At 47.8% G+C, this 16,495-nt stretch overlaps 7 protein-coding genes across 7 annotated transcripts; 3 read left to right on the top strand and 4 right to left on the bottom strand.

Moving 5' to 3' along the window:
- Window positions 1–739: 739 nt before the first annotated feature.
- BDV14DRAFT_204762 (uncharacterized protein) lies at window positions 740–1,279 on the top strand (the record flags this gene model as incomplete). The annotated part of the gene is made up of 1 exon (XM_073774587.1): window positions 740–1,279. The coding sequence occupies one exon, from the start codon at window positions 740–742 to the stop codon at window positions 1,277–1,279; it is 540 nt and encodes a 179-aa protein (XP_073623307.1).
- A 2,217-nt stretch (window positions 1,280–3,496) lies between these two features.
- BDV14DRAFT_193020 (uncharacterized protein) lies at window positions 3,497–4,491 on the bottom strand (the record flags this gene model as incomplete). Its single annotated transcript, XM_073771708.1, has 2 exons — window positions 3,497–4,180; window positions 4,231–4,491. 2 exons carry the CDS (start codon window positions 4,489–4,491, stop codon window positions 3,497–3,499), a joined length of 945 nt encoding a protein of 314 aa, XP_073623306.1.
- Window positions 4,492–4,823: 332 nt separating this feature from the next.
- On the top strand, window positions 4,824–5,855 carry BDV14DRAFT_204760 (ClpP/crotonase-like domain-containing protein; the record flags this gene model as incomplete). Its single annotated transcript, XM_073774586.1, has 4 exons — window positions 4,824–5,012; window positions 5,058–5,220; window positions 5,279–5,371; window positions 5,446–5,855. 4 exons carry the CDS (start codon window positions 4,824–4,826, stop codon window positions 5,853–5,855), a joined length of 855 nt encoding a protein of 284 aa, XP_073623305.1.
- Window positions 5,856–5,943: 88 nt separating this feature from the next.
- On the bottom strand, window positions 5,944–7,674 carry BDV14DRAFT_146312 (NADH:flavin oxidoreductase/NADH oxidase). Its single transcript, XM_073766450.1, has 6 exons — window positions 7,460–7,674; window positions 7,268–7,399; window positions 6,897–7,214; window positions 6,814–6,846; window positions 6,614–6,766; window positions 5,944–6,565 (listed from the first exon to the last, which is right to left on the bottom strand). Exons 1-6 carry the CDS (start codon window positions 7,526–7,528, stop codon window positions 5,981–5,983), a joined length of 1,290 nt encoding a protein of 429 aa, XP_073623304.1. The 5' UTR covers window positions 7,529–7,674; the 3' UTR covers window positions 5,944–5,980.
- Window positions 7,675–10,213: 2,539 nt separating this feature from the next.
- Window positions 10,214–11,028, top strand: BDV14DRAFT_146296 (2,4'-dihydroxyacetophenone dioxygenase family protein). Its single transcript, XM_073766449.1, has one exon. It carries the CDS (start codon window positions 10,309–10,311, stop codon window positions 10,861–10,863), a length of 555 nt encoding a protein of 184 aa, XP_073623303.1. The 5' UTR covers window positions 10,214–10,308; the 3' UTR covers window positions 10,864–11,028.
- On the bottom strand, window positions 10,909–13,749 carry BDV14DRAFT_146288 (Zn(II)2Cys6 transcription factor). Its single transcript, XM_073766448.1, has 6 exons — window positions 13,546–13,749; window positions 13,420–13,493; window positions 13,133–13,358; window positions 12,408–13,075; window positions 11,226–12,352; window positions 10,909–11,154 (listed from the first exon to the last, which is right to left on the bottom strand). The coding sequence occupies exons 1-6, from the start codon at window positions 13,642–13,644 to the stop codon at window positions 10,955–10,957; spliced, it is 2,394 nt and encodes a 797-aa protein (XP_073623302.1). The 5' UTR covers window positions 13,645–13,749; the 3' UTR covers window positions 10,909–10,954.
- A 620-nt stretch (window positions 13,750–14,369) lies between these two features.
- On the bottom strand, window positions 14,370–15,264 carry BDV14DRAFT_193016 (uncharacterized protein; the record flags this gene model as incomplete). Its single annotated transcript, XM_073771707.1, has 4 exons — window positions 14,370–14,565; window positions 14,618–14,829; window positions 14,908–15,158; window positions 15,201–15,264. 4 exons carry the CDS (start codon window positions 15,262–15,264, stop codon window positions 14,370–14,372), a joined length of 723 nt encoding a protein of 240 aa, XP_073623301.1.
- Between the last annotated feature and the right edge of the window lie 1,231 nt (window positions 15,265–16,495).

Raw genomic sequence — 16,495 nt, 5'->3', positions numbered from 1 at the left:
ATACTAATATATATGTATCAAAGCTGCTGCTAGATATATGTGGTCTTCCTTCATGCAATCCAGGGTTTCCTACTCGCTTCGTTGATTACACAGATAAACAGGCCTATACGACACAATTAAGCTAGTATTTGACCCTGGAGCAAGCTAAACCCCTTTTCCACCCCCACATCATCAAGCCCAACGGGTCTCATCAATATCGTATCAAGAACCCTCCTCAGTCCCACCACATTGAGAAACCACACAACAAATGCATTCGTCCCCTTTCAAATCTCCCCACTTCCACCGCTCAAAACCCTCTCACAATTTCCCTAGCAAAAACCTCCGGCCTCATAGACTCCCTTATATCCTCCCCAGCCCTCTTCTTTACCCTACTTTCAAGATCAAAATAGAGACTATCCGGACCGAAATCGACATTATCAAGACCTATCTAACAGAGACTATGACGCGCGTCATTACAGCTGACCAGGTTGGATTGAGTATGTACGTCCCATTGCATCAGCTACTGTTCACTAATCACTTTGAACCAACAACCGCAGAAGAGCAAGAATGAATTAGTAAACAGCTGATCAGCTGCCATTTCTAATCCTAGATGACGAGTGCATCAATGTCCGATTTCAACTCTGACAAATCCTAATCAGGATCAGGATCAGTGCATCTATATATACATCACCACTCACCACCCTACTGAATCCAAGCCTATCAGTCTTATCACCAAAACCCGACCTTGGAATAATTAACCATGACCTCCTTCCTCATCAACGGGCACTTCCCACCCATCCCGACCTCCCCTCCAGGCGACATAACACCCACCGAGCGAAGCACAGCAATCGATTTCGTGAATCGTCACAACTTCATATTCGCCGAGTTCACCCACTCAAAGATGCTTGACACATTCCTCTCAGATGCCGTAGTCTACCACTCCCACGGGACAATCCGAGGGCATGCGGAAATGAAAAAATTCTTCGAAGAAGTATACGGGTTCTTCATCCCTGGTATTGTACGCAGTGCGACAAACCATGTTGTTGACCGTGACGAGGAGGGTGGTGTGATTGTGAGGTACTTGGAGACTCTCATTCGGTACGGGTGGGAGGGGGATGGGAAGGGGGATGTTGTTACGGGGAGAGATGTAGTGAGGCACGATGGGTTACCGAAAATCTGGTGGGTTGGGACAATGATTGATCGGTTGAGAATAACGGAGAATGGGTGGAAGGTTTACGAGCGGTATTTAGGGGCGCCCGTTAGAGATGGGAGGTTGGATCTTCCTAGGAAATCTTCTTAGGGGTGTGAGGGCTTGGGATACCTATCGGTTGATGTGATCAGTTTGCATATCATGACTTATCGGTTGCTTATACTGTGAAGACTGCAATATAATTTTGGCCATAACCAAGTACACAAGGGCGTTTCAGCTCTTGCTTAACCCCTTCTCGCAATACTACCCCGATTATAGGGCTTTAGCTGCCAACACGGCCTCTTTTGTTTCTAAAATGCGCTCATAGACACCTTCGATCATGTTATTCCTCCAGACGTTCAGGAACTGACCAAGATACTTACCAGAAAGTGGACAACGGGTCTGTGTGCGCCGAAGAGCCCATCGTAGCGTCGTTATTTTCTCTTCAATCTCCGCTGACGGATTGCCTTGTCCGAAAGTCATAAGCGCCAAGATAGCTTGATAAATAACACCCGCGAGGAAGAAAGTGCATTGCCCTCCGAGAAAGTATCCCTGCTCAGATCCTTGCTGTAAGTTCTTGGAAATACGGCAGAGAGTGTCAAAGGCATTATGAGTTTCCACGAATGTATGCTGCTGCGCTTCTTGGGTGGATTTGATATCCATTCGCTCCCAGCAGTGCTGTTGCAGGAGAAAGACGCCACTGCGGAAATAGTCATTATTCTTGCTCATTGAAGCACAGTGTAATGCTTACCTGTAAAAAACGAGGCTTTGACAGCAGGTGGCTAATTTGCGAATTGTAACTTCCAGTTCATTGGCGCGGACCAGGGCTTCGAGTGTGCGGCATAATTGGGCCGTGTCTGGTGGTAAACTGGACCAATTGTGGCCATTAGCGGTTCCAGGAGAAGACCTAATAACAGCAAAAGCTTTGCTAATGAGGTACGCTGCCTGTGCGAGTCTCGCAAAATGGCCTAGATTGAGTGCGAATGCCTGTGATATGGGGGCAGTGTCCTCGGGGCCGGTTATCTAAGCATTCTATGTCAACGGAGTTAATTCTGTAAAGCGAGGACCTGTGAATTTCCTGTTGTGATTAGTTTTGCCTCTTTAGGGATAGCCGCCCGATACGCCGTCCTGTTATCACCGCCCGTTGGCTCCCCGAGTATACAAGGTCTTGAATGTTTTTTTCCAATAGATTCTGTCCCCGCCCGAGTCCTGCCCAGTTCATTCCCATTCAGCCATTACAAACCGTCGGCGCGAACACCTACGCTATAGAGTCCGAGCGTAGACAGCTGGTAGACGGGATCTCCAATAAGAGTCGATCTTATTCTCCATACATACGTATCGACTGGAGATCTCGCAATGCGTTTCTTCCACACGACTTACGTCGACTAAGCTCCCGTCTTTTGCAACACTTCCTACTGGACCGGCGAACACGACAAACTCTGAAATATCGCAGGCACAGTATGCACCTAGCATGCATACGGTGTTGTATCACTGCCACCAAGGCATTCTTTTATCCCTATATCCAACATACTGTACCCATGTCTTCGCGGACCATGTGATAGGTTCACGATCGTCCTGATAGGGCATGAAACCCGGCCGTGCTTGGCATTCTGTGGTGGGGAGCGCAGCATGCACGCCTGTAGCTGTATATTGACACCAATAAGAGCGACCAAATATCTGAGAGCCCCAGGCAACCCACAAATGAGAGTGACCGGTATAGTCCTCATCAGCCTTGACCGTGTATCGATCAGCTTGATATTGTACGTATCCTCAGGCAAGCAGTAAAAATGTGAAACTAGCACGCTCCGCGTCATTTCATTATGAACACTGCAATGCAAACAATTGACGGGTCCATGAGGCTAAGTGGATGTATCGAGAACGGATGTGAGAAACCTCCAAGCTCTGTTGAATGACCGCCGGTTAAGTCGGCATCAACAAGGCAACCGCCCCGGATGCATGCGATTTTGTGCCAGATGCTGCATCTTGAGGTCAGGGGTGCAGAGTACATATGACAAATCAAACGGAATTAACATGTATGCTTACTTGCTACCGTGCTGGGGAGGTATTGTAGTTGGCCAAGCGCTACTCGGCGAGACAGGACTGATTACACGGGCTTAGTGGATAGGGCTATCGATGTTCTTCCCTCCTGGTTCATAGATACGTATCACTTAATCTTCTATGTCGTGTTCGTGTTTGAATCATGCAGGTTTGTTATAGATTGATTGCACTGATCATCATGAAGCGTTTGGAGAACGATATAGTTATAGACATATTCGTGAGGCCATACGCATAAGCTCTAAAGCATTTTATCAATTTTTCAATATCCACTCAACTCGAAAGCATGCTCCTAATGGTCGTTTCGAATGTCTCAGGTTCACGACCAAGTAGTCGACCCAGAGTTGGGGTCACAACCGCACATTCGCCATCACGGATCCCATCAAAAGCAGTCGCCCATAGAGGTGCCCAGCTTCCACCACCGTATGTGAGCCCAGATTGAACCTGTGGCTGTTTGACGTACTCGTCCACGGATACCTGGCGGATTTTGACTGGCTTGTTGAGCACGCGGCTGAATACAGCCGCTGTATCATTCAGAGACAAAGCCCGAGGGCCTGAGAGAAGGACGGTCTTGTTCAAATAAGGAAAACCAGCGGGGTTGCTGGCGTGTTGTGCAATCAATCTCGCAGTTGCTTCTCCCAACTCGTCTTGCTTTGCCCAGGCAAGGCCGGCACCCGATCCGTCGTGGGGGATACATATCTTGGTGCATGGAGCTTTGAGATCGAAAAAGGCAGTATAGAGTGGGAAGGACTCTGTATATAACCCTTGTCGAACAACGGTGTACGTAAACTGTGGATCCTGGTCGTGTAGCTGGGCCAGATACTTCTCCGTCGCAAGGTGGGCAAGCATAACTTGGGCCTTGGTTTCAAGACCTCCGTCCCCGGCAAAAGCGAGAGACGAGTAGAATATATGCTTCACGCCACTCTTCCTAGCTGCGTCGATTGCGGCTTTATGTACCTGCAGAACCAGATCAGACGGGTAACACAAGGTACGATTGTGAAGCCAACCTCGAATCGGTACTCGTTTTGAATACTAGCATAGGAGATCAAATTCAGAGTCGAAATCCCAACAAACGCTTGGTCAAGTGTGTCTTTATGGTCGTAATCCGCTTTGCGAATAGTAGCCCCAGTGGCTTTCTCTTTGCTGAGTTTCTCTGGGCTGCGGGCGACAAGTACCACTTCGGTGGCCGGGACTTGCTCCAGAAGGTGTCGGAGCGTACTTCCTCCGAGTCCTCCAGAAGCCGGGAATATGCCGAGCTTGTTTGCCATGCTTGAAATCTAGTAAGAAACGGAATAGAGCTTCATGTACGGTCTTTATATCAGGTAGGCAGTCGATTTATAATAGGACGTTAGGTAAAGTCTCCGAGTTGGTGAGATACTCAATCGGTCCGGTGGACTTGAGCAGCGGATTACGCAATACTTGATCTTGATGGATATTTGGTTACTCTTGAAGGGCAGCCAGTCATAGTCTCGAGGTATCCACAAAGACCAAAGTTTGGAATAGATCAGCATCCGGCGCCTCACATCATAGACTTTCTTAGATAGATCGATGAAGACTTCCGTAAAGCATCTCAAACGATTCACCTTCAAATACATCCACCATGAGCGCCTGGGACATTTCCGAAAATGCTTCTCTCAACCATACCGTTTTGCAAGTACGCGAACACGGGCGTGGGATATGGATCCTGACTATGGCCGCCCCACCGTCAACCCACAATACGCTTTCGCCTCTTCTTATGGGTGCACTAGCTAGGGCAGTCGACCGCATTTCTTCCCTTGGTGTTCCGAAGGTACTTCCTAGTAATGTACTCATAACACATCACTAATTGATACAGGCGAGGGTCATCATCCTAGAAGCAGCAGGAAAGTCATTCAGCGCTGGAATTGACATAAACATAATCCGAGATGAGCCGAACCTCGAACTTAAGATGATCAGGGCAATTGATCCTACGTATGCAATACAGGAGTCAAAAGTCCCAGTGATTGCATGCGTGAGAGGTAAGTCACTGTGCCTTCCATTACCTTAAGCTATTTATCTGACTTGTTTGTGTACCAGGTGCGGCGTATACTGGTGGATTCGAGCTGGCGCTTAGTTGTGATATTCGTCTCGCGTCTGAAGATGCTGTTTTTAGGGATAATCATGCCATGTGTAAGCTTTCCCTGTCCCTTTGCTGAATGTCTCTTTCATCCAAATGCAAATGCTTGATGCTCATACGCATACAGACGGGGTCCATCCAACACGAGGCATATCTCAAATTCTCCCTCGGGACTGTGGTTCCTCAAACGCCAAGTTGGCATCTCTTGCTTCATTTCCGATTCCAGCATCCCTGGCACTCCAGTGGAACCTGGTTTCCCAGGTGGTCAAGTCTCCGGAGGACCTTCTGCCAGCTGCACTGATAATCGCTGAGGCGATTGTGTACAATTCCGCTCCGCTCGTGACAAGTCTGAAGAATACGATTGACGAGGGGGGTAGTTTACCCTATGGCGAGGCCCGGAAGTTTGAGCTGAAGCGAGAGGCGCAGTATTATGAAGGTATGGATAGCGAGGGTCTCGCAGATAGCCTAACAGAAGGAGCTATCAGATTTAACCAGAGAGTGGCTGAACTGGGGGGTGGTGATGTGAAACTTCCTTGAACTTCTATTTACGAACTAGATGTGACGAAATTTTTCGCGATTTTGTGTTTAGATTCAATACAAGTATATAGTAGTCAACACCCCTGTGCCCAAGGTACGATTAGACAGCCAAAGCCTATAAGAAATCACTTTCGACGACGTCCAGCGAACCCCCACTGGATCTGATTAGCAGACTTGATATCAACATCAAGCTCATCCGCGAAAGCCCAGACCAGACCAGGGTTCTTTTGGAACATACGCCCAACCAAAACAATGTCAAGCCCCTGTTTTAAAAGGTCATTAGCCTGCGGGCCGGAAGTAATCGCCCCAACAGTTCCCACAAGAAGTCGGTCTCCCAATATCTTCTTCACCTGGAGAGCAGCTGGGGCCTGGTACCCTAGCCCGCCGATGATCTTCTGTCTCGGATCGTTTCCACCGCTAGAAACATCAAGCACATCAACTCCCCGGCTCGCTATGATCTCCGCGAGTGCAATGGTTGAGGGGACATCCCAGCTGGGCTCGTTTTCCAGGTGCTCGAGCCACTCGGTGCCACTGACACGGAAGAAAAGGGGCATGCTCTCTGGCATATTCTGTCGAGATACGTCCACGAGCTGAAGGGCAAATCGGATTCGGTTCTGGAAGCTGCCGCCGTATTCATCCGTTCGTTTGTTGGAGACTGGAGAAAGGAACTCGTGAATGAGATACCCGTGTGCGCCGTGAATTTCAATTGCCTAGCAATAGTTAGTCAAGTTTATATCTAATGCATTCAAAAAACATACATCAAACCCAGCCCGAACCGCTCTTTTAACAGCTTCGCCCCATGATACTATCAAGGATTGGATCTCGCTGTGAGACATCTCCCGAGGAATGATATTCTTATCCTTGTAGGCAATGGCGCTTGGGGCGGCAACATCGTTAGGCCAGCCGTGACGCTATCATCAATTAGCACCTTTGACCCAAATCCTGGAAACCTCCATACCGGTGTAAACCCCTCATTTTCGAACCCATTGACCTAATCAATCATCAGCACGCGGTACAATCCGTAGAGCGTTAGATAACCACCGATTTGACAGCAGCCCCCGGCCCTCGGGCCATACTCAACCAAGGCGCCACAGTACTTGCCTTGCGTCCAGCATGCGCAAGCTGGATGCCAATCCGCTGGCCCTGGCCATGAACAAACTCCACGATTCTCTTCAACGGGTCGATCTGGGAATCTTTCCAGAGGCCCGAGTCTTCCGGTGTGATCCGGCCATTTGGAACGACTGCCGTGGCTTCCACGAAGGACAGCCCGGGGCCTCGTGAGATGATGCCGCCTAGATGGGCAAAGTGCCAGTCGTTGAGGTGGCCGTCTGCGGCGGAATATTGGCAGAGGGGGGAGAGCTTCAAGTGTCAGTTGTTGAGTGCTACAGCGATGAAAGTCCAGAGCTACTCACCAGGAGGCGGTTGTGAAGCTCGACACCTCTAATCTTTAATGGAGCAAAGAGCTTGGGTACATTCGCAGCATTTGGTGGTGGTGAGACAGCTGTGCCGGCGGGCGGGTTCTGCCTCGGAGTAAAATACGATACCTGATGGAGTCAGATGGATATGCCCTAAACTCTTGTTCAATGTCCATTCGGGGCACTTACACCGCTGGCCGGTTCGTTGACTATCTCAACAATGGCGCTTTCGTCTGCATTTGCGTAGTGGGAAGGCATCTTAAGCAATGACAAAGTTGTTTTTCTGGCTGTTGTTGTTAGAATGTTTAGAGTCGCAGACTTATATAGTCTACTTTACATTGTATTTCTAAGCCCAAAGACCACACTTGAAGTTTCCGTCTCTCAACAAAATGTTTCCGAGATCCTGGGCTTCATTTGTCTCCACATGTGCATCATACGGAGAAGCTTAACTTGTCACAAAGACCCCATTAGGTTGTTGAGGAGGCGAGATTGGTAAACTATGGGGTGGTAATGGATAGACTCCAAGTCCACCGGACTCGGACCTGAGCAGTTAAGCCCATTCGGACCCTTCCTCGGCGACTTCAGCTGGTGGTCCAGGCACTCGCGGAGACACGTTACCTTTAATAATCACATTGGTCACATTGGTGACAGACTGGATTGCTGTTGAGCGATTATTCGCAGTGCCAATTGGGTTAGAAGGAACATTGCCATCGTTCTTTATAGCGTAGAAACTCTGGTAGTAGATTGTAGTCCACTCCTCGCGTATTAGTACTCCCTCGCCATGCCACAACTTCCCTGGGTGACTGACTCTGCGGATGAAAGCCAAGAGAAGGGTGTCTCTAGAGTCTTCCGTTCGATGGTATCGTGCATTTCTCTGCGACGTCCGTTCCCCTCTCCACAGTGATTACAAAGCAAAAGATTATTAACGTAATCGGTAAGCGAGCGACGCACGCAAGCGAGTGACGCACCTCCGCCCGAAATAAACCATGGTTGAAAGTTTGAAGCTCTATAAAGCCACCAAAACATGCATTTTTATATTTAAACTAAATACTAACATGATTTGGGCACTGTAATTGTCTATGTCCAATAATATGACAGTCACTGCAGTGTGGGGGCGCCCGTACGCGGCGTTGCAATGTCTCTGGTGTGTTTAATGAAGGTCTAGTCTATATAGTCTCTTTTACCTGATTCCTGCTTTGTACAAGTGCATGGCCTTCTTTAATTAAAAGGCCCTCTGTAGAAGCAATCTGTGCTCTAGAATGTTTCCTCTTTTAAAGCTTTTTCTCATGTGCAGCCTGTAAATCCTGGTTTTCCTTTGCAAGAATAGCAGCCCCATTAAGGGCTATTTTAAACCCTTTAACAAGCTGATTTAACGCGGTCTTTGTTAGACTGGGTGGACTTTGCGTATGATGTCGCAATAGCTTCTTAATTATGGATGCTTGCTTACCCAATTGCTTGAGATTATATGGTGTTTTAGGTGCAGAGGTAGTTAATTAACTTGGGGGTGGTGTAGGGGTCTTTAAATATATATTTAGCTGCAATAGCACATGTTCTGGCTGCAAAGGGACTAATCCAGCTGCTGCAAAGCCATTTTAAATATTCTCTGGCTTAAAGGCTTCTATACAAGTATTGGGATAGGCCTTAAGGAAGTCAAGCTTGTCAATATGGTTAAAACCAAGCCACATCTTGTTCTTAACAAGGCGGCCGTACGCGTGCTTTAAAGGCGCAAAACACCCAACATTAAGAGGCTGCAAGAGATGTGATGAGTGTGATGGCATGCAGATTGGTATAATATCATGTTCCATGCATATCTAGTCAAATTGGGGAGTTAAATGGCTTCCATGGCCATCAAGGATTAACAGCCAGTATCTGCCAGTCGTACGGCTCTGAGTTGCTGGAATAAAGAGTTTTTGAAGCCATCGTAGTCCAATCTCATCAGTTGTCCAGCCATTTGCACTAACTTCAATCCTCCAGTCGCGTGGTAAGGCATTATCCTCGTACCATCCCTCAATATGGACCTTTCCTTTAAAGATAATGCATGGTGGAAGTGCCCACCCCATGTAGTTAACACACTTAATTAAAGTAACCTATTCGCGATTGCCTGGCTGTACAAGAAACGGCCGGCCAACCATCTCAGCTCTTGTAACTACCTTTGCAGTAGCTACAAGGCCCATAGCAAAGCCAGTCTTATTAAAGTTGTAGATATCCTTATTAGCAATCCCATACTGCATCCTGGTAACTTGTACGCGGTTAAACTACTTAGAAATTATCCTTGGATCCTCACATTTCGCGCGCTAATAATTATACTGGCGAGAAAAGCGAGTTTTAAGTTTATTATGGTGTTAAATAAAGTTGTATGCCCATTTCTCTCCAACAGTCTAGATAGGAGTCTCCCCACGCTTTGCCAGTAAGATATCAGCCATTTCTTGTATATAAGATGGCCGGGGAGCTGCACCATGCTAATTAAGAGAAAGGATCCATCATACAAGTGATTCTTCTTCATTTTGGGTCAACTTATGTGAGTTTACGCGCGCGTCATGTTAAAAGGTATGGCCTTTTAGTCTTCTCTGGAGGGTAGGTTTAGAAACATTGTAAACACGTGCCGCTTCTTATACAAGTAATTTTTCTTGTTTTTTTAATTTAGAGATTGCAAGTAATATCCTCCCCTCTTGTTCTAGAGAATCTTTTGGATTTCGACGTGCTTTTAGTAGCATGGTTGCTGATTAAATTTGGTGAGTATTTTAACCACGGGCAAAACGCGCGGAGGTGCGTCACTCGCTTGCGTGTGTCGCTTGCTTACCGATTACGTTATAGGCACCAAATGCTGAACTCCACCGGACTCCGGTGACCCCAGGATATGTCTGGTATTGAGGTCCAATGGACTAATGACCACACTTCGTCGCCGGTCCTTCTCTGGCCTGCGGCATAACCATAAATACTTCAAGGGGGCGCATGCTTCCAACAAATCATCTTGATTACCCTGTTCAGTTTCAAATTCAAGTCCCTCCTGGCTCTAGATCAATCGCAACCTTTACAACATGGCTTCAGCTGAACCCAACAACGAAACCCCGAATAGACCCGCCGCCGAGGCCGTCGCATACCAAGGCAAACCTCTTCCCAACGTCCCAGAGGATCTAATTGTCCCCGGAATCCTGAATCTAGACTTCGACGAAAAGCACTGGGTCCCCCAAGCTCCAGATGTGTGGTTCCGGCCTATCCTGTTCAACGTCTCGCAGGGCTACTTTGTGAACCTACTCCGGGTACGTCGTTCGGGCATTCTATCGCGCCATCGTCATTCTGGTCCGGTCCATGCGACGGTTCTGAAAGGGAGGTGGCATTACCTTGAACATGAGTGGTGGGCTGAGGAGGGGAGTCATGCTTTTGAGCCCCCTGGTGATATCCATACGCTTGAAGTGCCGGATGGTGTGGATGAGATGGTCACACTTTTTCATGTAACGGGGGCGTATATCTATGTGGACCCGCAGGGGAACCCTGTTGGCGTGGAGGATGTTTTCTCGAAGTTGGCTAGTGCCAAGGTGCACTATGAAAAGGTTGGGCTTGGTTCGGATTATGTTGATCAATTTATTCGGTGAATGGTCCCTGTTATTTATTTGTGTCATATACAAATCAACATGTTCTGGATATATCCGATCTGTATCGTAGTATAGTCTTTGCGAAAACCTGTCAGGACGTAGTGGTCCAATTCCACACCCAGCTTTGGCCAGGGAGTGAGAAGTTCAGATCGTTTAACCTCTCGGGAAAAGGATCGATAGACGAGATGTGCGAGTTGAAGGGCGCGTTATCCTCAGCTGAGGGTCTTGAGTGACCATCTGTCGGCCTATCGTTGCCTACGTGTGTTACAGGGTCCGAACACTCCCAAAGAACTGAGATGAAACGTGAGTCAGTCAACCTCTGGCGAGGGTTTAACCAAAGCGGCAATGAAAGATAGGCATACCCTGTTGTACTGAGTCTAGTGCTTGATCGACTCCGGAATAAAGAGGCAATAGGGGGGCTGGGTAGGGACGAAGGTCGTGGTCTATCTCATCATAGGGACCTTCCAGTTCACCTCCAGCGTTCGGAAATCGCAGAGGAACACCTGTGTTATGCTGACCTGACGGGAATTGCGCCGCGTGAAGTGTCTCACTCTGCAGTTGGTTTATTCTACCGAAGATTGGACTCTCTTGAGCGATGCCCGCGAACTTTTTTTCAGGGTTGATACTGTACCCAGTGGTCATATCGAATGGCGGACCTTCCAACATTGCTCGCATTTCCTGCTGAAAGATAAGCTGAAATAGGCCTTCGAGAACCTTGACTGTCTGTGATGGAATTATAGAGGACTCGGCAAGGTCTTTCTGTAGCGAGATGGAATTTGCCACCCCTTTCTTTGCATCTTGCGATTGTACAGACCCTGGATCTGACAATGCCACCATACCAAGAGTCACCCCGGCAGTGAAGTTCTGTATTGCAATGTACGCTACTGCGTGGGTATTTTTGGCAGCGAGGAGAACTGGTGCATATCGTGGCAGGATACTGCATGTACGGCGAGCGCAATGCTTGCATTGATCAAAACTAGTCGGTTGATTCTCTAGGCTGTGGGGGTTGGGCTCCATGATTAACTGACCGCTGTACCGCAGGAACGGGCGATGCAGGATGATTTGGATGTTATCATATGCCAATTGTAGCACCAAAGCCTGTAGTGCGAATAGTCGGTACACCTCGAGCTCAGTACTAGATAAATTATTTGTGACTTCAGAGTCGTCCTTTAACTTTAGCTCTGCTGGCAGCTTTTCAAACCAAGTTACCAGTTTGGTATTGATAACTGCAGCTTGATGTCTCACATCGGATTTTGAGGAGTCAGAGGTGTAGATGCTACCAATGATAGAAGAGGCAATGGTGTATAGCTCGAACTTGTATCGCTGATATGAGCCCAACGTCACGCGTGCTGGGGGAGATGTTGCCAAGTACTCCAAGGAGTTGAGTAACGGATGAAAAACCTGCGAATCCTCCATATCTCGTGGCATGCTAACTGAGCAATGAGCTTCATCTATAGATGGCGGTCGTCCGTAAGTTATCGATGCGAACCTAGTGAATCGTAAGCATTGTCATCCTTATACGGGGTCAGGAAATAGCTACCTACCTATCAAGCACATATAACGCCCACCAAGTTCGCTTGCGGACTTCGATAACACTTTCTGAAGCAGCCCCCCACAGTGATTCTTTGTGTAAGCCCTGCGCCTGCGCGCTGCCAATTCCTGCACCGAGAACGGGCAACGCCATATTCGGGTTGCCATTGTAAAGGTCAAATGTGCTCAGCAAGATGCAACATTGAACACACTCCAACCCTCCTGCGTCCAGAATCTCGAAGAAGTGCGCTCGAACCTGGGCTATCATGTTACCTTGTAGCCGTGATCTGTCGTGCTCAGTGAGGCCAATTTGTGATCCTTGTTCTTCCGAGGTATACCTTGCACCTAGAGCAAGTACCATTAAAACTAGCACTGCAACACCGTGCTGTTGAGGTGTCACTGTTTGTTGACCTATGACATCCTCATACTGCTTTTCCAAAGCCGATTTATCAAAAACCATCATGAACCAGTGCACCGACGTGAAATATGATTGCAGCAGGAAATCACATGTTTGTCGGGAGGGAAGGAGCAGTCCGCTGAAGTGGGAAGCAAGAGGGATGCCTCTCCCATGTACTCTCTCATCAGGACCTCGAGGATGCCGATATCCACCCCCAGGGAGAGCGGATGTATTGTTGGTTTCCGTCGGTGACACCATACATGCCGTGTTATGCGTTCGGAAAAGCTGTTCATTGCTTCAACGTGACATTCGTGGTAGCGTTTGTAGGATGTTGTAGTTTACCTCATCTGTCAGCTCGACTGCTGATACTTGCCCATATCTATGCGGCCAGGGAAGAGATTCAAGATTGCCATCTCGATAACTGCTCGGGCCGTGGGAACTCTGGGGGCTATTCGCTGGTCGCTGGCATCTCTCAGAATGCAGAGGACTGCCCGCTGTTGATGGGACAGGTAGATGGCTGGCACTGCGGCGTCGTTCGGTCCTTCTTTTTTGACTTTGCTTTGAATTCCTAAGGCAATTATGCAAATTCAACCCCAGCTCCTGCAACATTGAAAATCCAAGAACCCTACCGTAATGGTGTTGGTGTTGTCAGGCAGTCAAAGCCAGACCGCACGCACAATGAGCACGGCTTAGTAATATCACACTAAATCGAGGCTTCTTAGCAGGTGGGTGCCTGGGATGTAAGAGTTTGTTACCTTTAATTTCTGTCTCCGGCATCGATCGCACGCATGACGACGGTTCCCCAGTAGCTTGGGGTTTGCCTGTGTGGCACCTCCGGACGGTGACTGCTGCATTTTGCAAAATTATACCGAGCTCCGAATGATGCCTTGCACAACACTAACTAGCATCTTCAGGAAATGATGTTTGTCTGGTTTCACGAAGGGTTGAGCGTAGTTGAGTCCACCGGAAGATGTCATGTCCGGCGGGGGTGCAGGTGGTGGCGTTGGATTATGTCAACCGCCAGTTGTATGTGCCGCCTTCCTATTTGGGATATCGGAACTACACCATCCGCTTCACCGAGGATTATGCAGAATTTTCAGTTATTTCCATGGTTTAAAAGTTAAGTCTCTTCTAGTTGCTTTATCGGACTAGATTGCTTATTATTATCTGTGTATTTAAACGACCATTTGCAGCTAGATTGACAGAATCAGTCCTTCATTCATTAATACTCCTACTGGTTAATGTCGAGTAATTACGCCTACCGGTGACGCTCATAGATTATTAACATAGAACCGACGTGGACCCTGGACTGTCCTCCGGGCTGCATTATTAATATTGCTAAGCTTCCGGTTCGTCCATGGCTATGAGACCGGAACCCAGACCGAATCCACTCGGAATAGTGGTAGTTTTCATAGGAAGTTCCCTGCCCAGGTGGTTGACCGTGATGGAAAATTTCCGTTGAAAGTCTCCGGAACACTAAAGCCATACGAAATCAAACCGGTGGGTCATATCTTCTGCTAATCAATGTAGCTGATTGTTAAGCTATCTAGAAAGCATTTACATTCAGCTTCGAACAAGATCAACAAGCGAGCATTCCACCATCCACAACCAAACTCGTGCCGGTAACAAAATCACTCGCTCTACTAGCCAGAAAAATAGCAGCTCCTCTCAGATCTTCAGGGGTTCCCCAGCGACCTGCCGGGGTTCCTTTCAATATGTAATCGTTGTACGCCGTATCATTCTGCAGCTGCTTCGTCATGGGGGTGCTGATGTATCTGCTTCGATTAGAAACTACATCTGATGACCAAGAAAGGAAGATATACTCACCCTGGGCAAATGCAGTTTACTTGAATACCGTGAGGAGCGAACTCATTGCTAAACGCTTTCGTCATCTGCATTACTCCTCCTTTGGAGCTTGCATACGCAGAAACATTGTACATCCCACGAAATGAAGTGACTGATCCGATGTTTATTATTTTCCCGGGGATGCCCAAGTTTATCAATCTTTTGCCGAATGCCTGGGCTACGACATAAGTAGCCTTGAGGTTGATAGAAAGGATCTAATCAAGTCAGCCTTGAACTCAGTTGGGTTAAACAAGAGGAAGGTTCTGTCATACCAAATCAAGATCCTCATCGGTCATTTCTACCACCGGCTTCCTTCGATTGACACCGGCGCAGTTGAGGAGGACAGACGGTTTGATACCAGCCTTCCAGATAGCTTCAAATGTAGCATAAATGGCAGCGGTATCTGCAAGGTCGCACTCAAAAGTCGTGAAATTTCGGCCAATTTCTGTCAAATGTTTTGAAAGGAATACTGCGTTCGGATTATTTTGTAGTTGTATTGAAACGATATCAGCACCGGCCTCTGCTAGAGATTTGCATATCTCAACACCGATCCCTCCTGTGACACCTGTGCAGATTACAGTTTTGCCTTGCAACGAGAAGAGTTGATCAATAGGCACGGGTTTGGTCATTTTTGTCGTACTTGAGGAGCTGCTTAGATAATGGAACTGGATTTATTGTTGTCGTTTCTGCGATGGTGACAGAGCAGATGGACGGAAGTAGAGGTGTGTATTTTAATAAAAAGTATGCCAACTAAGTTTCACTGCAAAGATCACCAATTTCCACAATACCCTCTCTCGCTAATGGCACATGCTAGAATACATCGAAGCTCGGCATCCTATGATTCCAAGATAGGGTCCGATGGAATGGTGGTGGACGTCCACCGGACCCTATCCGGACATCTTCACTCCGGCTGGGGTTCGGGACTCGGAGATGTGACCTCTTGGTCTGTTCACAATAGACCCCTGGGCGAATTCGATTATCTATAGTCACTTGGATAATGATGTCAACAGTTTCGTGTAATACGAAACGCGTAGCCATTTATTAAGCACAGTGATAAGGACTAGCAGCGAGTCTTTATGTAAACGTGAAAGCTACCTAGCGAATCCACCTCAGTAATCAGCACCAAGATGATCATTCCAGACTTTTTGAAGAAATCGAGGCTTCACTTTTCATCCACACGCCCAATATGATAGATGGCATCCGCCTTTCATTAAAGAATATGTTGAGATAGCCTCAGGCATCAGCTGGCGGTCACGTGCTCTCCGCACCACTGACTTTGTTACGAATCGTACAGGCCCAGGGGAAGGAGAGGGGCAGAATGACGTCTGTATCGACTACACGCACGTAGCCTACTAAGGAGCGGATGCCTTTAACGATAGGGCTCAATTCTATTGCTTCGATAGACTCTTGTTGACGATGTCTTTTATTAGCTATTGAGGGGTCGAATCCTCAGGGGGTTGGAGTAGCTAGCGGCCACGCCGCTAGTGATCACATGACCTTATAGATTCGTATCAGCTTAAAAGGAGTGTCATGCCTACCAAGTGTCAGATAAGGTCAGGGTCGTCCTGCTAAGCGTCGAATCGGACCTTAGGTATTCTGATATCAAGAGAGAGAAGAGCAAAGTAGAAGATGCAATAGTAACTTGGTTCGTACTGGCGATCTGACTATGTTACTGTAAACTGAAGATAAGGCACGAGAGACAGAAGTAAATACAGGAGGCAATGAGCGTCCTTTTATACCCTGGCGGGGTATTTCACCTGAGGGTGAAATATCTGCCTCATCCTGCCCGTCAAGCTCTCAAGGCATGAGCAGCTTGCTTGGCCATCATCCTCATCATGCTCTGGGAGCATGCTGGGCATG

This window comes from Aspergillus stella-maris, assembly GCF_047715825.1.
Source record: "Aspergillus stella-maris strain CBS 113639 unplaced genomic scaffold BDV14scaffold_81, whole genome shotgun sequence".
In the NCBI taxonomy this organism is placed as follows: Eukaryota; Fungi; Ascomycota; class Eurotiomycetes; order Eurotiales; family Aspergillaceae; genus Aspergillus; species Aspergillus stella-maris.
Note: the sequence above shows the minus strand (reverse complement) of the source record. Positions and strands in the feature narration are given on the sequence as shown.